Source organism: Salmo trutta, unplaced genomic scaffold (genome assembly GCF_901001165.1).
Source record: "Salmo trutta unplaced genomic scaffold, fSalTru1.1, whole genome shotgun sequence".
Lineage (NCBI taxonomy): Eukaryota > Metazoa > Chordata > Actinopteri > Salmoniformes > Salmonidae > Salmo > Salmo trutta.
This window is the reverse complement of record NW_021823104.1, coordinates 2,455,970-2,481,999: the sequence shown is the minus strand read 5'-3', so window position 1 is coordinate 2,481,999 and position 26,030 is coordinate 2,455,970. Positions and strand designations below refer to the sequence as shown.

General features: G+C 42.1%; 1 protein-coding gene and 1 long non-coding RNA gene across 2 annotated transcripts in view; both read left to right on the top strand.

The window, feature by feature from the left end:
- Window positions 1–788: 788 nt before the first annotated feature.
- On the top strand, window positions 789–10,427 carry LOC115188862 (uncharacterized). Its single transcript, XR_003876615.1, has 3 exons — window positions 789–808; window positions 5,942–6,037; window positions 10,352–10,427. It is a non-coding gene; the product is annotated as an uncharacterized LOC115188862 (long non-coding RNA).
- Window positions 10,428–12,912: 2,485 nt separating this feature from the next.
- LOC115188897 (unconventional myosin-XV) overlaps window positions 12,913–26,030 on the top strand; it is an 89,893-nt gene continuing 76,775 nt past the window's right edge. Inside the window, exon 1 of the mRNA XM_029747721.1 lies at window positions 12,913–12,982. Coding sequence (XP_029603581.1) covers window positions 12,926–12,982 — 57 coding nt within the window. The 5' untranslated portion in view covers window positions 12,913–12,925. The remainder of the gene's footprint in view (window positions 12,983–26,030) is intronic.

Sequence of the window (26,030 nt, the reverse complement as noted above, 5' to 3'; positions counted from 1 at the left end):
TTATATCTTGCTGTGTGTTGTTTGTGTTGTGTGTGTGTGTGTGTGTGTGGTGTGTGTGTGTGTGTGTGTGTGTGTGTGTGTGTGTGTGTGTGTGTGTGTGTGTGTGTGTGTGTGTGTAGGAGCTGTCGAAGAGAGAGGTGGTTAATGTGACTCACCTGGTGATCCCTGCTGAGCTCGGCTCTTTACTGCAGGCTGCAGCAGGTTGGTTTGTGTTCAGACTCCATGCTGACTCTCTCTGGTCCATCACCTCACATCGCATCGGCTAGCTCTGGTCCATCTCATCACATAACATCTCTCTGTCTAGCTCTGGTCCGTCTCCTCACATCTCTCTGTCTAGCTCTGGTCCGTCTCCTCACATCTCACTGTCTAGCTCTGGTCCATCTCCTCACGTCTCTCTGTGTATCTAGGTGGCAGAGAGCTCCATGCTGAGAGTCTAGCTCTGGTCCATCTCCTCACGTCTCTCTGTGTGTCTAGGTGGCAGAGAGCTCCATGCTGAGAGTCTAGCTCTGGTCCATCTCCTCACGTCTCTCTGTGTGTCTAGGTGGCAGAGAGCTCCATGCTGAGAGTCTAGCTCTGGTCCATCTCCTCACGTCTCTCTGTGTGTCTAGGTGGCAGAGAGCTCCATGCTGAGAGTCTAGCTCTGGTCCATCTCCTCACGTCTCTCTGTGTGTCTAGGTGGCAGAGAGCTTCCATGCTGAGAGTCTAGCTCTGGTCCAGGCACCACACATCGCCTGAGGAGAACCAGCTGACTCTGCCGCTGGACATCAACAACAACCCCTTCAGCCGCGACGTACAGCTCTACTTCAGGGTAACTCACCCCTCATTCAATCCCATACTCTCCTGTCTCTACTCACCCCTCATTCAATCCCATACTCTCTGCTCAGGACTCACCCCTCATTCAATCCCATACTCTCTGTCTTGTAGCTCACCCCTCATTTCCATCCCATACTCTCTGTCTCTACTCACCCCTTCATTCACAATCCCATACTCTTTCTAGTCTCTACTCACCCCTCATTCAATCCCATACTCTCTGTCTCTACTCCCCCCCTCATTCAAATCACCATACTCTCTTGTACTCGTAATCTCACCCCTCATTCCATCCCATACTCTCTGTCTGCACTCACCCCTCATTCAATCCATACTCTCTGTCTCTACTACCCCTCATTCAATCCCATACTCTCTGTCTCTACTCACCCCTCATTCAATCCCATACTCTCTGTCTCTACTCACCCCTCATTCAATCCCATACTCTCTGTCTCTACTCACCCCTCATTCAATCCCATACTCTCTGTCTCTACTCACCCCTCATTCAATCCCATACTCTCTGTCTGTACTCACCCCTCATTCAATCCCATACTCTCTGTCTCTACTCACCCCTCATTCAATCCCATACTCTCTGTCTGCACTCACCCCTCATTCAATCCCATACTCTGTCTCTACTCACCCTCATTCAATCCCATACTCTCTGTCTCTACTCACCCCTCATTCAATCCCATACTCTCTGTCTCTACTCACCCTCATTCAATCCCATACTCTCTGTCTCTACTCACCCTCATTCAATCCCATACTCTCTGTCTCTACTCACCCCTCATTCAATCCCATCCTTCTTCTGTCTGTACTCACCCCTCATTGCAATCCCATACTCTCTGTCTCTACTCACCCCCCCTCATTCAATCCCCATACTCTCTGTCTCTACTCACACTCACCCCTCATTCAATCCCATACTCTCTGTCTCTACTCACACCCTCATTCACAATCCCAATACTCTCTGTCTCTACTCACCCCTCATTCAATCACCCTACCGTCCGCTCTGTCTCTACTCACCCCTGCATTCAATCCCATACTCTCTGTCGTCTACTCACCCCGTCTATTCAATCCCATACTCTCTGTCCTCATACTCACCCCTCATTCAATCCCATACTCCTCTGTCTCTATCACCCCTCATTCAATCCCATACTCTGTCTCTACTCACCCCTCATTCAATCCCATACTCTCTGTCTGCTACTTACGCACCCCTCATTCAATCCCATACTCTCTGTCTCTACTCACCCCTCATTCAATCCCATACTCTCTGCTTCTACTCACCCCTCATTCAATCCCATACTCTCTGTCTCTACTCACCCCTCATTCAATCCCATACTCTCTGTCTCTACTCACCCCTCATTCAATCCCATACTCTCTGTCTCTACTCACCCCTCATTCAATCCCATACTCTGTCTCTACTCACCCCTCATTCAATCCCCTACTCTCTGTCTCTACTCACCCTCATTCAATCCCATACTCTCTGTCTCTACTCACCCCTCATTCAATCCCATACTCTCTGTCTCTACTCACCCCTCATTCAATCCCATACTCTCTGTCTCTACTCACCCCTCATTCAATCCCATACTCTCTGTCTCTACTCACCCCTCATTCAATCCCATACTCTGTCTCTACTCACCCCTCATTCAATCCCATACTCTCTGTCTCTACTCACCCCTCATTCAATCCCATACTCTCTGTCTTACTCACCCCTCATTCAATCCCATACTCTCTGTCTCTACTCACCCCTCATTCAATCCCATACTCTCTGTCTCTACTCACCCCTCATTCAATCCCATACTCTCTGTCTCTACTCACCCCTCATTCAATCCCATACTCTCTGTCTCTACTCACCCCTCATTCAATCCCATACTCTCTGTCTCTACTCACCCCTCATTCAATCCCATACTCTCTGTCTGCACTCACCCCTCATTCAATCCCATACCTCTCTGTCTCTACTCACCCCTCCTTCAATCCCATACTCTCTGTCTCTACTCACCCCTCATTCAATCCCATACTCTCTGTCTCTACTCACCCCTCATCAATCCCATACTCTCTGTCTCTACTCACCCCTCATTCAATCCCATACTCTCTGTCTCTACTCACCCCTCATTCAATCCCATACTCTCTGTCTCTACTCACCCCTCATTCAATCCCATACTCTCTGTCTCTACTCACCCCTCATTCAATCCCATACTCTCTGTCTCTACTCACCCCTCATTCAATCCCATACTCTCTGTCTCTACTCACCCTCATTCAATCCCATACTCTCTGTCTCTACTCACCCCTCATTCAATCCAATACTCTCTGTCTCTACTCACCCCTCATTCAATCCCATACTCTCTGTCTGTACTCACCCCTCATTCAATCCCATACTCTCTGTTCTCTACTCACCCCTCATTCAATCCCATACTCTCTGTCTCTACTCACCCCTCATTCAATCCAATACTCTCTGTCTCTACTCACCCCTCATTCAATCCCATACTCTCTGTCTCTACTCACCCCTCATTCAATCCCATACTCTCTGTCTCTACTCACCCCTCATTCAATCCCATACTCTCTGTCTCTACTCACCCCTCATTCAATCCCATACTCTCTGTCTCTACTCACCCCTCATTCAATCCCATACTCTCTGTCTCTACTCACCCCTCATTCAATCCCATACTCTCTGTCTCTACTCACCCCTCATTCAATCCCATACTCTCTGTCTCTACTCACCCCTCATTCAATCCAATACTCTCTGTCTCTACTCACCCCTCATTCAATCCCATACTCTCTGTCTCTACTCACCCCTCATTCAATCCCATACTCTCTGTCTCTACTCACCCCTCATTCAATCCCATACTCTCTGTCTGCACTCACCCCTCATTCAATCCCATACTCTCTGTCTCTACTCACCCCTCATTCAATCCCATACTCTCTGTCTCTACTCACCCCTCATTCAATCCCATACTCTCTGTCTCTACTCACCCCTCATTCAATCCCATACTCTCTGTCTGTACTCACCCCTCATTCAATCCAATACTCTCTGTCTCTACTCACCCCTCATTCAATCCCATACTCTCTGTCTGTACTCACCCCTCATTCAATCCCATACTCTCTGTCTCTACTCACCCCTCATTCAATCCCATACTCTCTGTCTCTACTCACCCCTCATTCAATCCCATACTCTCTGTCTCTACTCACCCCTCATTCAATCCCAAACTCTCTGTCTGTTCACACCCCTCATTCAATCCCATACTCTCTGTCTCTACTCACCCCTCATTCAATCCCATACTCTCTGTCTGTACTCACCCCTCATTCAATCCCATACTCTCTGTCTCTACTCACCCCTCATTCAATCCCATACTCTCTGTCTCTACTCACCCCTCATTCAATCCCATACTCTCTGTCTCTACTCACTCCTCATTCAATCCAATACTCTCTGTCTGTACTCACCCCTCATTCAATCCCATACTCTCTGTCTGTTCACACCCCTCATTCAATTCAATTCAATTCTCTCTGCCTGTACATTCTATTTCATTCAATTCGAATTCCAGGTCAGTCTTTCAATTCAGAGTCAATTCAATTCCTCTCAATTCCAATGTCAGGTCAATTCCAAGAATTCAATTCCCAATTCAATATAATCCCCGACATTTACACAAATTCCAATTAGATGATTTCAGGCTTTCAGCCGTGTCACTGTTCAGACAGCCTAGCTATATTGGAAATATAGAAATACAGACAGCCTTGCTATATTGGAAATATTGAAATACAGACAGCCTAGCTATATTGGAAATATAGAAATACAGACAGCCTAGCTATATTGGAAATATAGAAATAGAGACAACCTAGCTATATTGGAAATATAGAAATACAGACAGCCTAGCTACATTGGAAATATAGAAATACATACAGCCTAGCTACACTGGAAATATAGAAATACAGACAGCCTAGCTATATTGGAAATATAGAAATACAGACAGCCTAGCTATATTGGAAATATAGAAATACAGACAGCCTAGCTATATTAGGAAATATAGAAATACAGACAGCCTAGCTACACTGGAAATATAGAAATACAGTTTGAACTGATTTGAAAACAAATCCTGCAGTCAATGTTTGATACTGTGTCCATTCATTCCATTAACTGGGAAATGTTAAAATATTACATTCTAATTCAATTCCAAAGATTCAATGTTTTACAATTTAAAATTAAATTCCAATTCAGAAAGTCCAAACAGTCTAATTCTAATTAAATTCCAAAACTTGAAGACGGTTGAAATTGGAATTGAATTCCACATAAATTCTCCTCCTCATGAGGGAATTAGAGAATTGAATTGGAATTGAATTCCACATAAATTCTCCTCTTCATGAGGGAATAAGAGAATTGAATTGGAATTGAATTCCACATAAATTCTCCTCTTCATGAGGGAATTAGAGAATTGAATTGGAATTGAATTCCACATAAATTCTCCTCTTCATGAGGGAATTAGAGAATTGAATTGGAATTGAATTCCACATAAATTCTCCTCTTCATGAGGGAATTAGAGAATTGAATTGGAATTGAATTCCACATAAATTCTCCTCTTCATGAGGGAATTAGAGAATAGAATTGGAATTGAATTCCACATAAATTCTCCTCTTCATGAGGGAATTAGAGAATTGAATTGGAATTGAATTCCACATAAATTCGCCTCGTCATGAATGAATTCAAGAATTGAATTGGAATTGAATTCCACATAAATTCTCCTCCTCATGAGGGAATTAGAGAATAGAATTGGAATTGAATTCCACATAAATTCTCCTCTTCATGAGGGAATTCAAGAATTGAATTGGAATTGAATTCCACATAAATTCGCCTCGTCATGAATGAATTCAAGAATTGAATTGGAATTGAATTCCACATAAATTCTCCCTCCTCATGAGGGAATTCAAGAATTGAATTGGAATTGAATTCCACATAAATTCTCCTTTTCATGACTGAAATCAAGAATTGAATTGGAATTGAATTCCACATAAATTCTCCTCTTCATGAGTGAATTCAAGAATTGAATTGGAATTTCAAATGAGACTGGAATTGGCACCAACTCTGACGTACACATATCTAATCTCCAGGGTCTAACCCCTGACCCTTGACCCTTGACCCTCTCTCTGTTAGGAGCCTATGTTTGGGATGCTAACGGTTCCCTTGGAGATGACCCTGACGTGTACGGATGAGGACCTCCGACAGGAAGCTCTGGAGGTGTTCATTATGGTGAGTCCTGTTCGTTATGGTGAGTCCTGTTCGTTATGGTGAGTCCTGTTCGTTATGGTGAGTCCTGTTCGTTACGGTGAGTCCTGATGGTGAGTCCTGTTCGTTATGGTGAGTCCTGTTCGTTATGGTGAGTCCTGTTCGTTATGGTGAGTCCTGTTCTTTATGGTAAGTCCTGTTCGTTATGGTGAGTCCTGTTCGTTATGGTGAGTCCTGATCGTTATGGTGAGTCTTGTTCGTTATGGTGAGTCCTGTTCGTTATGGTGAGTCCTGTTCGTTACGGTGAGTCCTGATGGTGAGTCCTGTTCGTTATGGTGAGTCCTGTTCGTTATGGTGAGTCCTGTTCGTTATGGTGAGTCCTGTTCTTTATGGTGAGTCCTGTTCGTTATGGTGAGTCCTGTTCGCTATGGTGAGTCTTGTTCGTTATGGTGAGTCCTGTTCGTTATGGTGAGTCCTGTTCGTTATGGTGAGTCCTGTTCGTTATGGTGAGTCCTGTTCGTTATGGTGAGTCCTGTTCGTTATGGTGAGTCCTGTTCGTTATGGTGAGTCCTGTTCATTACGGTGAGTCCTGTTCATTACGGTGAGTCCTGTTCGTTACGGTGAGTCCTATTCGTTACGGTGAGTCCTGTTCGTTACGGTGAGTCCTGTTCATTATGGTGAGTCCTGTTCGTTACGGTGAGTCCTATTCGTTACGGTGAGTCCTGTTCGTTACGGTGAGTCCTGTTCATTATGGTGAGTCCTGTTCGTTACGGTGAGTCCTGTTCGTTATGGTGAGTCCTGTTCGTTATGGTGAGTCCTGTTTGTTATGGTGAGTCCTGTTCATTATGGTGAGTCCTGTTCATTATGGTGAGTCCTGATGGTGAGTCCTGTTCGTTATGGTGAGTCCTGTTCGTTATGGTGAGTCCTGTTCGTTATGGTGAGTCCTGTTCATTATGGTGAGTCCTGTTCGTTACGGTGAGACCTGTTCATTATGGTGAGTCCTGTACATTATGGTGAGTCCTGAGTCCTGTTCATTATGGTGAGTCCTGTTCATTATGGTGAGTCCTGTTCGTTACGGTGAGTCCTGTTCATTATGGTGAGTCCTGTTCATTATGGTGAGTCCTGTTCGTTATGGTGAGTCCTGTTTGTTATGGTGAGTCCTGTTCGTTATGTTGAGTCCTGTTCGTTATGGTGAGTCCTGTTCGTTACGGTGAGTCCTGTTCGTTATGGTGAGTCCTGAGTCCTGTTCATTACGGTGAGTCCTGTTCATTATGGTGAGTCCTGTTCGTTATGGTGAGTCCTGTACATTATGGTGAGTCCTGAGTCCTGTTCATTATGGTGAGTCCTGTTCGTTATGGTGAGTCCTGTTCATTACGGTGAGTCCTGTTCGTTATGGTGAGTCCTGTTCATTATGGTGAGTCCTGTTCACTACGGTGAGTCCTGTTCGTTATGGTGAATCCTGTTCATTATGGTGAGTCCTGTTCGTTATAGTGAGTCCTGTTCGTTATGGCGAGTCCTGTTCGTTATGGTGAGTCCTGTTCGTTATGGTGAGTCTTGTTCGTTATGGTGAGTCCTGTTCGTTATGGTGAGTCCTGTTCGTTATGGTGAGTCCTGTTCGTTATGGTGAGTCCTGTTCGTTATGGTGAGTCCTGTTCGTTATGGTGAGTCCTGTTCGTTACGGTGAGTCCTGTTCATTACGGTGAGTCCTGTTCGTTACGGTGAGTCCTATTCGTTACGGTGAGTCCTGTTCGTTACGGTGAGTCCTGTTCATTATGGTGAGTCCTGTTCGTTACGGTGAGTCCTATTCGTTACGGTGAGTCCTGTTCGTTACGGTGAGTCCTGTTCATTATGGTGAGTCCTGTTCGTTACGGTGAGTCCTGTTCGTTATGGTGAGTCCTGTTCGTTATGGTGAGTCCTGTTTGTTATGGTGAGTCCTGTTCATTATGGTGAGTCCTGTCATTATGGTGAGGTCCTGATGGTGAGTCCTGTTCGTTATGGTGAGTCCTGTTCATTATGGTGAGTCCTGTTCGTTATGGTGAGTCCTGTTCATTATGGTGAGTCCTGTTCGTTACGGGTGAGACCTGTTCATTATGGTGAGTCCTGTACATTATGGTGAGTCCCTGAGTCCTGTTCATTATGGTGAGTCCTGTTCATTATGGTGAGTCCTGTTCGTTACGGTGAGTCCTGTTCATTATGGTGAGTCTGTTCATTATGGTGAGTCTTGTTCGTTATGGTGAGTCCTGTTTGTTATGTTGAGTCCTGTTCGTTATGTGAGTCCCTGTTCGTTATGGTGAGTCCTGTTCGTTACGGTGAGTCCTGTTCGTTATGGTGAGTCCTGAGTCCTGTTCATTACGGTGAGTCCTGTTCATTATGGTGAGTCCTGTTCGTTATGGTGAGTCCTGTACATTATGGTGAGTCCTGAGTCCTGTTCATTATGGTGAGTCCTGTTCGTTATGGTGAGTCTTGTTCATTACGGTGAGTCCTGTTCGTTATGATGAGTCCTGTTCATTATGGTGAGTCCTGTTCACTACGGTGAGTCCTGTTCGTTATGGTGAATCCTGTTCATTATGGTGAGTCCTGTTCGTTATAGTGAGTCCTGTTCGTTATGGCGGAGTCCTGTTCGTATGGTGAGTCCTGAGTCCTGTTCATTATGGTGGAGTCCTGTTAGTTATGGTGAGATCCTGAGTCCTGTTCATTATGGTGAGTCCTGTTCGTTATGGTGAGTCCTGTTCATTACGGTGAGTCCTGTTCGTTATGGTGAGTCCTGTTCGTTATGGTGAGTCCTGTTCGTTATGGTGAGTCCTGAGTCCTGTTCATTATGGTGAGTCCTGTTCGTTATGGTGAGTCCTGAGTCCTGTTCATTATGGTGAGTCCTGTTCGTTATGGTGAGTCCTGTTCGTTATGGTGAGTCCTGAGTCCTGTTCATTATGGTGAGTCCTGTTCGTTATGGTGAGTCCTGAGTCCTGTTCATTATGGTGAGTCCTGTTCGTTATGGTGAGTCCTGATGGTGAGTCCTGTTCGTTACGGTGAGTCCTGTTCGTTATGGTGAGTCCTGTTCTTTACGGTGAGTCCTGTTCATTATGGTGAGTCCTCTCTCAACTGTGTTGGCGTGAGAGGCAGGGGGAGGGGCATGGCGTGAGAGGTGGGGGAGGGGCTTGGCGTGAGAGGCAGGGGAGGGGCTTGGCGTGAGAGGCAGGGGGAGGGGCATGCGTGAGAAGCAGAGGGAGGGGCTTGGCGTGAGAGGCAGGGGAGGGGCTTGGCGTGAGAGGCAGGGGGAGGGGCCTGGCGTGAGTGGCAGGGGGAGGGGCTTGGTGAGAGGCAGGGGAGGGGCTTGGCGTGAGAGGCAGGGGGAGGGTGCTTGGCGTGAGAGCAGGGGGAGGGGCTTGGCGTGAGAGGCAGGGGGAGGGGCTTGTTGTGTGTTTTAAAACCAGAGAGGAGGAAGAGGCGAAGCAAGAGGTTTCACTCTCGCTAAAATCTGGCCAATGCGTTTCTATGGACTTATTTTGTACCTCAGCTTGTCGCCTGCCTTCCTGCCTCTGGGACAACGAATCCCATCGTCAGGGCGGAGACGTGCATCTCGTCGTGATGAACAGACCTCTGGTGGAAATGGGAAGCTGCACAGAGGAGTGAAGGAGACGAGACCGAAAAGACAACATGAGAACAAGCGGACATAAACGCTCATGAAAAACAAAAACAACCAAACCTCGATTCTGCGATACAGGCATTTGGAATATCACGCAAAAACATCTATTAGAATTAATCAAATGAATTTGATATATCGCCCAGCCCTAGTTTATCTCTCTGTTCTAGGTGTTAGGGTTCTGTCTATCTCTGAGTTCTAGGTGTTTAAGTGTTAGGGTTCTGTCTATCTCTGGGTTCTAGGTGTTTAAGTGTTAGGGTTCTGTCTATCTCTGGGTTCTAGGTGTTTAAGTGTTAGGGTTCTGTGTTCTAGGTGTTTAAGTGTTATGGTTCTGTCTATCTCTGGGTTCTAGGTGTTTAAGTGTTAGGGGTTCTGTGTTCTAGGTGTTTAAGTGTTATGGTTCTGTCTATCTCTGGGTTCCAGGTGTTAAGTTTTAGACAGAAACCTATCTCTGTGTTCTAGGTGTTTTAGTGTTAGGGTTCTGTCTATCTCTGGGTTCTAGGTGTTTAAGTGTTAGGGTTCTGTCTATCTCTCTGTTCTAGGTGTTTTAGTGTTATGGTTCTGTCTATTTCTGTGTTCTAGGTGTTTAAGTGTTAGGGTTCTGTCTATCTGTGTTCTAGGTGTTTAAGTGTTAGGGTTTTGTCTGTCTGTGTTGTTTCTGTGTTCTAAGTGTTAAGGGATGCGGCTCTATGTTCTAGATCCTGAGGTTCATGGGCGACCCCCACCTGAACGGGGCTCAGGAGAACCTTTTTGGGAACTACATAATCCAGAGAGGGACTGGCCAATCAGGGCCTGCGAGACGAGATCCTGGCTCAGCTGGCCAATCAGGTGTGGCGGAACCCAAACCATGACAACGCAGAGAGAGGCTGGCTGCTGCTGCTGGGCTGCACCTGCTGCTTCCCTCCATCCACCAGGCTGCACACACACCTGCTGAAGTACACACACACCACACACACAACACACACACACACACACACACACACACACCACACACACACACACACACACACACACCCCTCCGCCAGGCTGCACACACACCTGCTGAAGTACTAACACACACACACACACACACACACACACAAACACACACACACACACACCTGCTGTAGTAATAACACACACACAGACCATGGTCGTACCTGCTCACACCTGTCTCCTCTTAGGTTTGTGTCTGACCACGCCCCTGCTGGTTGCCGGGCGCTGCTGCAGCACCGGCTGATCCAGGCCAATCAGAAGTCCCGGCTGTTATCAGGCTCCGCCCCTGAGACAGCACGCACCTATCCGCTGGCTCTGTTGGAGTGGACAGCCAATAGGAAGAGGGCTAACATGGTGCTGCAGGTGACCTGCTTCGACGGTGAGCTGCGCTTTCTGATGACATCACAGAGCACTTTACTAACTAACACAGAAACACAGGAGGAACAACTGCTCTCTCTCTGTCTCTGTCTCTCTCTCTCTGTCTCTGTCTCTCTGTCTCTCTCTCTCTCTCTCTCTCTCTGTCTCTCTCTCTCTGTCTCTGTCTCTCTGTCTCTGTCTCTGTCTCTCTCTCTCTCTGTCTCTGTCTCTCTCTCTCTCTCTCTCTGTCTCTGTCTCTGTCTCTGTCTCTCTCTGTCTCTCTCTCTCTCTCTCTCTCTCTCTCTCTCTCTGTCTCTCTCTCTGTCTAACTCTCTCTCTCTCTCTCTCTCTCTCTCTCTAGGGGAATCGTTCCTGTGTCCCGTCCAATCCTGGACCAGTGGAGAAGATCTGGCGGGAGCCATCCTACGACACAGGTATCCTATCATACCATCCTACTACACAGGTATCCTACCATCCTACTACACAGGTATCCTACCATCCTACTACACAGGTATCCTACCAACCTACTACACAGGTATCCTACCATCCTACTACACAGGTATCCTACCATCCTACTACACAGGTATCCTACCATCCTACTACACAGGTATCCTACCATCCTACTACACAGGTATCCTACCATCCTACTACACAGGTATTCTACCATCCCACTACACAGGCATCCTATCCTACCATCCTACGACACAGGTATCCTATCCTACCATCTACTACACAGGTATCCTACCATCCCACTACACAGGTATCCTACCATCCTACTACACAGGTATCCTATCCTACCATCCCACTACACAGGTATCCTACCATCCCACTACACAGGTATCCTACCATCCCACTACACAGGTATCCTTATTCTACCATCCTACTACACAGGTATCCTACCGTCCTACTACACAGGTATCCTACCATCCTACTACACAGGTATCCTACCATCCTACTACACAGGTATCCATACTACCTTCCTACTACACAGGTATCCTATCCTACCATCCTACTACACAGGTATCCTACCATCCCACTACACAGGTATCATATCCTACCAATCCTACTACACAGGTATCCTACCATCCCACTACACAGGTATCCTATCCTACCATCCCACGACACAGGTATCCTATCCTACCATCCTACTACACAGGTATCCTATCCTACCATCCTACTACACAGGTATACTACCCTACCATCCTACTACACAGGTATCCTATCCTATCATACTACTACACAGGTATCCTATCCTACCATCCCACTACACAGGTATTCTATCCTACCATCCCACTACACAGGTATTCTGATCCTACCAATCCTACTACACAGGTATCCTATCATACCATCCCACTACCACAGGTCTCCTATCCTACCATCTACTCCACAGGTATCCTATCCTACCATCCTACTACACAGGTATCCTACCATCCTACTACACAGGTATCCTACCATCTACTACACAGGTATCCTATCCTACCATCCTACTACACAGATATGCTATCCTAATACACAGGTATTCATATCCTACCATCCCACTACACAGGTATCCTACCATCCTACTACACAGGTATCCTATCCTACCATCTACTACACAGGTATCATATCCTACCATCCCACTACACAGGTATCCCTATCTACCATCCCACTACACAGGTATCCTTCCCATCCCTACTACCACAGGTATCCTATCCTACCATCCCACTACACAAGGTATCTCTACCCCTACCATCCTACTACACAGGTATCCTATTTCCTACCACTCCCACTACACAGGTATCCTATCCTACCATCCTACTACACAGGTATCCTATCCTACCATCCTACTACACAGGTATCCTAACCTACCATCCCACTACACAGGTATCCTATGTTGTTTACTGTCTCTCTGTGTCCTGTAGGGGGGTGTGTGTGAGGCGTGGAGGGGCTGGTCTATACTGATGAAGGAGCATGGGCAGTGGGCGGAGCTAGCCGGTCATGATTACGTCATGGATCTGGTGGGTATATCACACACACACACACACACACACACACACCACACACACACACCACACACACACACACACAACACACACACACACACACCACATGAGCTAACTGAGGAGTTATCAGGCTAACTGAGAGTTATCAGGCTAACTGAGAGTTATCAGGTTAACCGAGAGGTTATCAGGCTAACCGAGAGTTATCAGGCTAACAGAGTTATCAGGTTAACTGAGAGTTATCAGGCTAACTGAGAGTTATCAGGCTAACCGAGAGTTATCAGGCTAACAGAGTTATCAGGTTAACTGAGAGTTATCAGGCTAACTGAGAGTTATCAGGCTAACTGAGAGTTATCAGGCTAACCGAGAGTTATCAGGCTAACTAAGAGTTATCAGGCTAACCGAGAGTTATCAGGCTAACTAAGAGTTATTAGGCTAACCAAGAGTTATCAGGCTAAACAAGAGTTATCAGGTTAACCGAGAGTTATCAGGTTAACCGAGAGTTGATCAGGCTAACCGAGAGTTATCAGGCTAACTAAGAGATATCAGGCTAACCGAGAGTTATCAGGCTAACTAAGAGTTATCAGGCTAACCAAGAGTTATCAGGCTAACCAAGAGTTATCAGGCTAACAAAGAGTTATCAGGCTAACAGAGAGTTGATCAGGCAAACTGAGAGTTATCAGGTTAACTGCGAGTTATCAGGTTAACTGAGAGTTATCAGGCTAACTGAGAGTTATCAGGCTAACTGAGAGTTATCAGGCTAACTAAATGCTTGTGTTCCCAGCTTCAACAGTAATATCTAACTAAATGCTTGTGTTTCTAGCTCCAACAGTAATATCTAACTAAATGCTTGTGTTCCCAGCTCCAACAGTAATATCTAACTAAATGCTTGTGTTCCCAGCTCCAACAGTAATATCTAACTAAATGCTTGTGTTCCCAGCTCCAACAGTGCAGTAATATCTAACTAAATGCTTGTGTTTCTAGCTCCAACAGTGCAGTAATATCTAACTAAATGCTTGTGTTCCCATCTCCAACAGTAATATCTAACTAAATGCTTGTGTTCCCAGCTCCAACAGTAATATCTAACTAAATGCTTGTGTTCCCAGCTCCAACAGTAATATCTAACTAAATGCTTGTGTTCCCAGCTCCAACAGTTGCAGTAATATCTAACTAAATGCTTGTGTTTCTAGCTCCAACAGTGCAGTAATATCTAACTAAATGCTTGTGTCCTAGCTCCAACAGTAATATCTACTAAATACTTGTGTTCCTAGCTTCAACAGTGCAGTAATATCTAACTAAAGTCTTGTGTTCCCAGCTCCAACAGTAATATCTAACTAAATACTTGTGTTCCTAGCTTCAACAGTGCAGTAATATCTAACTAAAGTCTTGTGTTCCCAGCTCAAACAGTAATATCTAGCTAAATGCATGTGTTTCTAGCTCCAACAGTGCAGTAATATCTAACTAAATACTTGTGTTCCCAGCTCCAACAGTGCAGTAATATCTAACTAAATGCTTGTGTTTCTAGCTCCAACAGTGCAGTAATATCTAACTAAATGCTTGTGTTCCCAGCTCCAACAGTGCAGTAATATCTAACTAAAACCTTGTGTTTCTAGCTCCAACAGTGCAGTAATATCTAACTAAATGCTTGTGTTTTCTAGCTCCAACAGTGCAGTAATATCTAACTAAATGCTTGTGTTCCCAGCTCCAACAGTGCAGTAATATCTAACTAAATGCTTGTGTTCCCAGCTCCAACAGTGCAGTAATATCAAACTAAATGCTTTTGTTCCCAGCTCCAACAGTAATATCTAACTAAATGCTTGTGTTCCTAGCTCCAACAGTGATATCTAACTAAATGCTTGTGTTTCTAGCTCCAACAGTAATATCTAACTAAATGCATGTGTTCCTAGCTCCAACAGTAGTATCTAACTAAATGCTGGTGTTTCTTGCTCCAACAGTAATATCTAACTAAATGCTTGTGTTCCCAGCTCCAACAGTGCAGTAATATCTAACTAAATGCTTGTGTTCCCAGCTCCAACAGTAATATCTAACTAAATGCTTGTGTTCCCAGCTCCAACAGTGCAGTAATATCTAACTAAATGCATGTGTTCCTAGCTCCAACAGTAGTATCTAACTAAATGCTGGTGTTTCTTGCTCCAACAGTAGTATCTAACTAAATGCTTGTGTTCCCAGCTCCAACAGTGCAGTAGTATCTAACTAAATGCTTGTGTTTCTAGCTCCAACAGTAGTATCTCACTAAATGCTTGTGTTCCCAGCTCCAACAGTAATATCTAGCTAAATGCATGTGTTTCTAACTCCAACAGTGCAGTAATATCTAACTAAATGCTTGTGTTCCCAGCTCCAACAGTGCAGTAATATCTAACTAAATGATTGTGTTTCTATCTCCAACAGTAATATGTAACTAAATGCTTGTGTTCCCAGCTCCAACAGTGCAGTAGTATCTAACTAAATGCTTGTGTTTCTAGCTCCAACAGTAATACCTAACTAAATGCTTGTGTTCCCAGCTCCAACAGTAATATCTAACTAAATACTTGTGTTTCTATCTCTAACAGTAATATCTAACTAAATGCTTGTGTTCCCAGCTCCAACAGTGCAGTAATATCTAACTAAATGCTTGTGTTTCTGTCTCCAACAGTGCAGTAATATCTAACTAAATGCTAGTGTTCCCAGCTCCAACAGTGCAGTAATATCTAACTAAAACCTTGTGTTTCTAGCTCCAACAGTGCAGTAATATCTAACTAAATGCTTGTGTTTCTAGCTCCAACAGTGCAGTAATATCTAACTAAATGCTTGTGTTCCCAGCTCCAACAGTGCAGTAATATCTAACTAAATGCTTTTGTTCCCAGCTCCAACAGTAATATCTAACTAAATGCTTGTGTTCCTAGCTCCAACAGTGATATCTAACTAAATGCTGGTGTTTCTAGCTCCAACAGTAATATCTAACTAAATGCATGTGTTCCTAGCTCCAACAGTAGTATCTAACTAAATGCTGGTGTTTCTTGCTCCAACAGTAATATCTAACTAAATGCTTGTGTTCCCAGCTCCAACAGTGCAGTAATATATAACTAAATGCTTGTGTTCCCAGCTCCAACAGTGCAGTAGTATCTCACTAAATGCTTGTGTTCCCAGCTCCAACAGTAATATCTAGCTAAATGCATGTGTTTCTAGCTCCAACAGTGCAGTAATATCTAACTAAATGCTTGTGTTCCCAGCTCCAACAGTGCAGTAATATCTAACTAAATGCTTGTGTTTCTATCTCCAACAGTAATATGTAACTAAATGCTTGTGTTCCCAGCTCCAACAGTGCAGTAGTATCTAACTAAATGCGTGTGTTTCTAGCTCCAACAGTAATACCTAACTAAATGCTTGTGTTCCCAGCTCCAACAGTGCAGTAATATCTAACTAAATGCTTGTGTTTCTAGCTCCAACAGTGCAGTAATATCTAACTAAATTCTTGTGTTTCTAGCTCCAACAGTAATATCTAACTAAATGCTTGTTTTCCCAGCTCCAACAGTGCAGTAATATCTAACTAAATGCTTGTGTTTCTAGCTCCAACAGTGCAGTCATATCTAACTAAATGCTTGTGTTTCTAGCTCCAACAGTACAGTAATATCCAACTAAATGCTTGTGTTCCAGCTCCAACAGTGCAGTAATATCTAACTAAATGCTTGTGTTCCCAGCTCCAACAGTGCAGTAATATCTAACTAAATGCTTGTGTTCCCAGCTCCAACAGTGCAGTAATATCTAACTAAACGCTTGTGTTCCCAGCTCCAACAGTGCAGTAATATCTAACTAAATGCTTGTGTTTCTAGCTCCAACAGTGCAGTAATATCTAACTAAATGCTTGTGTTTCTAGCTCCAACAGTGCAGTAATATCTAACCTAATGCTTGTGTTTCTAGCTCCAACAGTGCAGTAATATCTAACTAAATGCTTGTGTTTCTAGCTCCACAGTAATATATAACTAAATGCTTGTGTTCCCAGCTCCAACAGTAATATCTAACTAAATACTTGTGTTTCTAGCTCCAACAGTGCAGTAAATATCTAACTAAATGCTTGTGTTTCTAGCTCCAACAGTGCAGTAATATCTAACTAAATGCTTGTGTTTCTAGCTCCAACAGTAATATCTAACTAAATGCTTGTGTTTCTAGCTCCAACAGTACAGTAATATCTAACTAAATGCTTGTGTTTCTAGCTCCAACAGTGCAGTAATATCTAACTAAATGCTTGTGTTTCTAGCTCCAACAGTAATATCTAACTAAATGCTTTTGTTCCCAGCTCCACAGTGCAGTAATATCTAACTAAACGCTTGTGTTTTCCCAGCTCCAACAGTGCAGTAATATCTAACTAAATGCTTGTGTTTCTAGCTCCAACAGTGCAGTAATATCTAACTAAATGCTTGTGTTCCCAGCTTCCAACAGTATATCTAACTAAATGCTTGTGTTCCCAGCTCCAACAGTTGCAGTAATATCTAACTAAATGCTTGTGTTTCTAGCTCCAACAGTGCAGTAATATCTAACTAAATGCTTGTGTTTCTAGCTCCAACAGTGCAGTACTATCTAACTAAATACTTGTGTTCCCAGCTCCAACAGTAATATCTAACTAAATGCTTGTGTTCCCAGCTCCAACAGTAATATCTAACTAAATACTTGTGTTTCTAGCTCCAACAGTGCAGTAATATCTAACTAAATGCTTGTGTTTTCTAGCTCCAACAGTGCAGTAATATCTAACTAAATGCTTGTGTTTCTAGCTCCAACAGTAATATCTAACTAAATGCTTGTGTTTCTAGCTCCAACAGTGCAGTAATATCTAACTACATGCTTGTGTTCTAGCTCCACGTGCAGTAATATCTAAAACTAAATGCTTGTGTTCCCAGCTCCAACAGTAATATCTAACTAAATGCTTGTGTTTTCTAGCTCCAACAGTGCAGTAATATCTAACTAACTGCTTGTGTTCCCAGCTCCAACAGTAATATCTAACTAAATACTTGTGTTTCTAGCTCCAACAGTGCAGGTAATATCTAACTAAATGCTTGTGTTTCTAGCTCCAACAGTGCAGTAATATCTAACTAAATGCTTGTGTTCCCAGCTCCAACAGTAATATCTAACTAAATACTTGTGTTTCTAGCTCCAACAGCTGCAGTAATATCTAACTAAATGCTTGTGTTTCTAGCTCAAACAGTGCAGTAATATCTAACTAAATGCTTGTGTTTCTAGCTCCAACAGTGCAGTAATATCTAACTAAATGCTTGTGTTTCTAGCTCCAACAGTACTATCTAACTAAATGCTTGTGTTCCCAGCTCCAACAGTAATATCTAACTAATACTTGTGTTTCTAGCTCCAACAGTGCAGTAATATCCAACTAAATGCTTGTGTTTCTAGCTCCAACAGTGCAGTAATATCTAACTAAATGCTTGTGTTCCAGCTCCAACAGTAATATCTAAACTAAATGCTTGTGTTCCCAGCTCCAACAGTGCAGTAATATCTAACTAAATGCTTGTGTTTCTAGCTCCAACAGTGCAGTAATATCTAACTAAATGCTGTGTTCCCAGCTCCACCAGTGCAGTAATATCTAACTAAATGCTTGTGTTCCCAGCTCCAACAGTAATATCTAACTAAATACTTGTGTTTCTAGCTCCAACAGTGCAGTAATATCTAACTAAATGCTTGTGTTTCTAGCTCCAACAGTGCAGTAATATCTAACTAAATGCTTGTGTTTCTAGCTCCAACAGTAATATCTAACTAAATGCTTGTGTTTCTAGCTCCAACAGTGCAGTAATATCTAACTAAATGCTTGTGTTTCTAGCTCCAACAGTAATATCTAACTAAATGCTTTTGTTCCCAGCTCCAACAGTGCAGTAATATCTAACTAAATGCTTGTGTTTCTAGCTCCAACAGTGCAGTAATATCTAACTAAATGCTTGTGTTTCTAGCTCCAACAGTAATATCTAACTAAATGCTTGTGTTCCCAGCTCCAACAGTGCAGTAATATCTAACTAAATGCTTGTGTTTCTAGCTCCAACAGTGCAGTAATATCTATCTAAATGCTTGTGTTTCTAGCTCCAACAGTGCAGTAATATCTAACTATTGCTTGTGTTTCTAGCTCCAACAGTAATATCTAACTAAATGCTTGTATTTCTAGCTCCAACAGTGCAGTAATATCTAACTACATGCTTGTGTTTCTAGCTCCAACAGTACAGTAATATCCAACTAAATGCTTGTGTTCCAGCTCCAACAGTGCAGTAATATCTAACTAAATGCTTGTGTTCCCAGCTCCAACAGTGCAGTAATATCTAACTAAACGCTTGTGTTCCCAGCTCCAACAGTGCAGTAATATCTAACTAAATGCTTGTGTTCTTAGCTCCAACAGTGCAGTAATATCTAACTAAATGCTTGTGTTTCTAGCTCCAACAGTGCAGTAATATCTAACTAAATGCTTGTGTTTCTAGCTCCAACAGTGCAGTAATATCTAACTAAATGCTTGTGTTCTAGCTCCAACAGTAATATCTAACTAAACTGCTTGTGTTCCCAGCTCCAACAGTAATATCTAACTAAATACTTGTGTTCTAGCTCCAACAGTGCAGTAATATCTAACTAAATGCTTGTGTTTCTAGCTCCAACAGTGCAGTAATATCTAACTAAATGCTTGTGTTTCTAGCTCCAAACAGTAATATCTAACTAAATGCTTGTGTTTCTAGCTCCAACAGTGCAGTAATATCTAACTAAATGCTTGTGTTTCTAGCTCCAACAGTGCAGTAATATCTAACTAAATGCTTGTGTTTCTAGCTCCAACAGTAATATCTAACTAAAGCTTTTGTTTCCCAGCTCCAACAGTGCAGTATATCTAACTAAACGCTTGTGTTCCCAGCTCCAACAGTGCAGTAATATCTAACTAAATGCTTGTGTTTCTAGCTCCAACAGTTGCAGTAATATCTAACTAAATGCTTGTGTTCCCAGCTCCAACAGTAATATCTAACTAAATGGCTTGTGTTCCCAGCTCCAACAGTTGCAGTAATATCTAACTAAATGCTTGTGTTTCTAGCTCCAACAGTTGCAGTAATATCTAACTAAATGCTTGTTGTTCCCAGCTCCAACAGTGCCAGTAATATCTAACTAAATACTTGTGTTTCCCAGCTCCAACCAGTAATATCTAACTAAATGCTTGTGTTCCCAGCTCCAACAGTAATATCTAACTAAATACTTGTGTTTCTCGCTCCAACAGTGCAGTAATATCTAACTAAATGCTTGTGTTTCTAGCTCCAACAGTGCAGTAATATCTAACTAAATGCTTGTGTTTCTAGCTCCAACAGTAATATCTAACTAAATGCTTGTGTTTCTAGCTCCAACAGTGCAGTAATATCTAACTACATGCTTGTGTTTCTAGCTCCAACAGTGCAGTAATATCTAACTAAATGCTTGTGTTCCCAGCTCCAACAGTAATATCTAACTAAATGCTTGTGTTTCTAGCTCCAACAGTGCAGTAATATCTAACTAAATGCTTGTGTTCCCAGCTCCAACAGTAATATCTAACTAAATACTTGTGTTTCTAGCTCCAACAGTGCAGTAATATCTAACTAAATGCTTGTGTTTCTAGCTCCAACAGTGCAGTATATCTAACTAACTGCCTTGTGTTCCCAGCTCCAACAGTAATATCTAACTAAACTACTTGTGTTTCTAGCTCCAACAGTGCAGTAATATCTAACTAAATACTTGTGTTTCTAGCTCCAACAGTGCAGTAATATCTAACTAAATGCTTGTGTTTCTAGCTCCAACAGTGCAGTAATATCTAACTAAATGCTTGTGTTTCTAGCTCCAACAGTAATATCTAACTAAATGCTTGTGTTCCCAGCTCCAACAGTAATATCTAACTAAATACTTGTGTTTCTAGCTCCAACAGTGCAGTAATATCCAACTAAATGCTTGTGTTTCTAGCTCCAACAGTGCAGTAATATCTAACTAAATGCTTGTGTTCCCAGCTCCAACAGTAATATCTAACTAAATGCTTGTGTTCCCAGCTCCAACAGTGCAGTAATATCTAACTAAATGCTTGTGTTTCTAGCTCCAACAGTGCAGTAATATCTAACTAAATGCTTGTGTTCCCAGCTCCACCAGTGCAGTAATATCTAACTAAATGCTTGTGTTCCCAGCTCCAACAGTAATATCTAACTAAATACTTGTGTTTCTAGCTCCAACAGTGCAGTAATATCTAACTAAATGCTTGTGTTTCTAGCTCCAACAGTGCAGTAATATCTAACTAAATGCTTGTGTTTCTAGCTCCAACAGTAATATCTAACTAAATGCTTGTGTTTCTAGCTCCAACAGTGCAGTAATATCTAACTAAATGCTTGTGTTTCTAGCTCCAACAGTAATATCTAACTAAATGCTTTTGTTCCCAGCTCCAACAGTGCAGTAATATCTAACTAAATGCTTGTGTTTCTAGCTCCAACAGTGCAGTAATATCTAACTAAATGCTTGTGTTTCTAGCTCCAACAGTAATATCTAACTAAATGCTTGTGTTCCCAGCTCCAACAGTGCAGTAATATCTAACTAAATGCTTGTGTTTCTAGCTCCAACAGTGCAGTAATATCTATCTAAATGCTTGTGTTTCTAGCTCCAACAGTGCAGTAATATCTAACTAATTGCTTGTGTTTCTAGCTCCAACAGTAATATCTAACTAAATGCTTGTATTTCTAGCTCCAACAGTGCAGTAATATCTAACTACATGCTTGTGTTTCTAGCTCCAACAGTGCAGTAATATCTAACTAAATGCTTGTGTTCCCAGCTCCAACAGTAATATCTAACTAAATGCTTGTGTTCCCAGCTCCAACAGTGCAGTAATATCTAACTAAATGCTTGTGTTTCTAGCTCCAACAGTGCAGTAATATCTAACTAAATGCTTGTGTTCCCAGCTCCACCAGTGCAGTAATATCTAACTAAATGCTTGTGTTCCCAGCTCCAACAGTAATATCTAACTAAATACTTGTGTTTCTAGCTCCAACAGTGCAGTAATATCTAACTAAATGCTTGTGTTTCTAGCTCCAACAGTGCAGTAATATCTAACTAAATGCTTGTGTTTCTAGCTCCAACAGTGCAGTAATATCTAACTAAATGCTTGTGTTTCTAGCTCCAACAGTAATATCTAACTAAATGCTTGTGTTCCCAGCTCCAACAGTAATATCTAACTAAATACTTGTGTTTCTAGCTCCAACAGTGCAGTAATATCTAACTAAATGCTTGTGTTTCTAGCTCCAACAGTGCAGTAATATCTAACTAAATGCTTGTGTTCCCAGCTCCAACAGTAATATCTAACTAAATGCTTGTGTTCCCAGCTCCAACAGTAATATCTAACTAAATACTTGTGTTTCTAGCTCCAACAGTGCAGTAATATCTAACTAAATGCTTGTGTTTCTAGCTCCAACAGTGCAGTAATATCTAACTAAATGCTTGTGTTTCTAGCTCCAACAGTAATATCTAACTAAATGCTTGTGTTTCTAGCTCCAACAGTGCAGTAATATCTAACTAAATGCTTGTGTTTCTAGCTCCAACAGTGCAGTAATATCTAACTAAATGCTTGTGTTTCTAGCTCCAACAGTAATATCTAACTAAATGCTTTTGTTCCCAGCTCCAACAGTGCAGTAATATCTAACTAAATGCTTGTGTTTCTAGCTCCAACAGTGCAGTAATATCTAACTAAATGCTTGTGTTTCTAGCTCCAACAGTAATATCTAACTAAATGCTTGTGTTCCCAGCTCCAACAGTGCAGTAATATCTAACTAAATGCTTGTTTCTAGCTCTAACAGTGCAGTAATGTCTAACTAAATGCTTGTGTTTCTAGCTCCAACAGTACAGTAATATCCAACTAAATGCTTGTGTTCCAGCTCCAACAGTGCAGTAATATCTAACTAAATGCTTGTGTTCCCAGCTCCAACAGTGCAGTAATATCTAACTAAATGCTTGTGTTCCCAGCTCCTACAGTGCAGTAATATCTAACTAAATGCTTGTGTTTCTAGCTCCAACAGTGCAGTAATATCTAACTAAATGCTTGTGTTCCCAGCTCCAACAGTAATATCTAACTAAATGCTTGTGTTCCCAGCTCCAACAGTGCAGTAATATCTAACTAAATGTTTGTGTTTCTAGCTCCAACAGTGCAGTAATATCTAACTAAATGCTTGTGTTCCCAGCTCCAACAGTGCAGTAATATCTAACTAAATACTTGTGTTCCCAGCTCCAACAGTAATATCTAACTAAATGCTTGTGTTCCCAGCTCCAACAGTGCAGTAATATCTAACTAAATGCTTGTGTTTCTAGCTCCAACAGTGCAGTAATATCTATCTAAATGCTTGTGTTTCTAGCTCCAACAGTGCAGTAATATCTAACTAAATGCTTGTGTTTCTCGCTCCAACAGTAATATCTAACTAAATGCTTGTGTTTCTAGCTCCAACAGTGCAGTAATATCTAACTAAATGCTTGTGTTCCCAGCTCCAACAGTAATATCTAACTAAATACTTGTGTTTCTAGCTCCAACAGTGCAGTAATATCTAACTAAATGCTTGTGTTTCTAGCTCCAACAGTGCAGTAATATCTAACTAAATGCTTGTGTTCCCAGCTCCAACAGTAATATCTAACTAAATACTTGTGTTTCTAGCTCCAACAGTGCAGTAATATCTAACTAAATGCTTGTGTTTCTAGCTCCAACAGTGCAGTAATATCTAACTAAATGCTTGTGTTTCTAGCTCCAACAGTGCAGTAATATCTAACTAAATGCTTGTGTTTCTAGCTCCAACAGTAATATCTAACTAAATGCTTGTGTTCCCAGCTCCAACAGTAATATCTAACTAAATACTTGTGTTTCTAGCTCCAACAGTGCAGTAATATCCAACTAAATGCTTGTGTTTCTAGCTCCAACAGTGCAGTAATATCTAACTAAATGCTTGTGTTCCCAGCTCCAACAGTAATATCTAACTAAATGCTTGTGTTCCCAGCTCCAACAGTGCAGTAATATCTAACTAAATGCTTGTGTTTCTAGCTCCAACAGTGCAGTAATATCTAACTAAATGCTTGTGTTCCCAGCTCCACCAGTGCAGTAATATCTAACTAAATGCTTGTGTTCCCAGCTCCAACAGTAATATCTAACTAAATACTTGTGTTTCTAGCTCCAACAGTGCAGTAATATCTAACTAAATGCTTGTGTTTCTAGCTCCAACAGTGCAGTAATATCTAACTAAATGCTTGTGTTTCTAGCTCCAACAGTAATATCTAACTAAATGCTTGTGTTTCTAGCTCCAACAGTGCAGTAATATCTAACTAAATGCTTGTGTTTCTAGCTCCAACAGTAATATCTAACTAAATGCTTTTGTTCCCAGCTCCAACAGTGCAGTAATATCTAACTAAATGCTTGTGTTTCTAGCTCCAACAGTGCAGTAATATCTAACTAAATGCTTGTGTTTCTAGCTCCAACAGTAATATCTAACTAAATGCTTGTGTTCCCAGCTCCAACAGTGCAGTAATATCTAACTAAATGCTTGTGTTTCTAGCTCCAACAGTGCAGTAATATCTATCTAAATGCTTGTGTTTCTAGCTCCAACAGTGCAGTAATATCTAACTAATTGCTTGTGTTTCTAGCTCCAACAGTAATATCTAACTAAATGCTTGTATTTCTAGCTCCAACAGTGCAGTAATATCTAACTACATGCTTGTGTTTCTAGCTCCAACAGTGCAGTAATATCTAACTAAATGCTTGTGTTCCCAGCTCCAACAGTAATATCTAACTAAATGCTTGTGTTCCCAGCTCCAACAGTGCAGTAATATCTAACTAAATGCTTGTGTTTCTAGCTCCAACAGTGCAGTAATATCTAACTAAATGCTTGTGTTCCCAGCTCCACCAGTGCAGTAATATCTAACTAAATGCTTGTGTTCCCAGCTCCAACAGTAATATCTAACTAAATACTTGTGTTTCTAGCTCCAACAGTGCAGTAATATCTAACTAAATGCTTGTGTTTCTAGCTCCAACAGTGCAGTAATATCTAACTAAATGCTTGTGTTTCTAGCTCCAACAGTGCAGTAATATCTAACTAAATGCTTGTGTTTCTAGCTCCAACAGTAATATCTAACTAAATGCTTGTGTTCCCAGCTCCAACAGTAATATCTAACTAAATACTTGTGTTTCTAGCTCCAACAGTGCAGTAATATCTAACTAAATGCTTGTGTTTCTAGCTCCAACAGTGCAGTAATATCTAACTAAATGCTTGTGTTCCCAGCTCCAACAGTAATATCTAACTAAATGCTTGTGTTCCCAGCTCCAACAGTAATATCTAACTAAATACTTGTGTTTCTAGCTCCAACAGTGCAGTAATATCTAACTAAATGCTTGTGTTTCTAGCTCCAACAGTGCAGTAATATCTAACTAAATGCTTGTGTTTCTAGCTCCAACAGTAATATCTAACTAAATGCTTGTGTTTCTAGCTCCAACAGTGCAGTAATATCTAACTAAATGCTTGTGTTTCTAGCTCCAACAGTGCAGTAATATCTAACTAAATGCTTGTGTTTCTAGCTCCAACAGTAATATCTAACTAAATGCTTTTGTTCCCAGCTCCAACAGTGCAGTAATATCTAACTAAACGCTTGTGTTCCTAGCTCCAACAGTGCAGTAATATCTAACTAAATGCTTGTGTTTCTAGCTCCAACAGTAATATCTAACTAAATGCTTGTGTTCCCAGCTCCAACAGTGCAGTAATATCTAACTAAATGCTTGTTTCTAGCTCTAACAGTGCAGTAATGTCTAACTAAATGCTTGTGTTTCTAGCTCCAACAGTACAGTAATATCCAACTAAATGCTTGTGTTCCAGCTCCAACAGTGCAGTAATATCTAACTAAATGCTTGTGTTCCCAGCTCCAACAGTGCAGTAATATCTAACTAAATGCTTGTGTTCCCAGCTCCTACAGTGCAGTAATATCTAACTAAATGCTTGTGTTTCTAGCTCCAACAGTGCAGTAATATCTAACTAAATGCTTGTGTTCCCAGCTCCAACAGTAATATCTAACTAAATGCTTG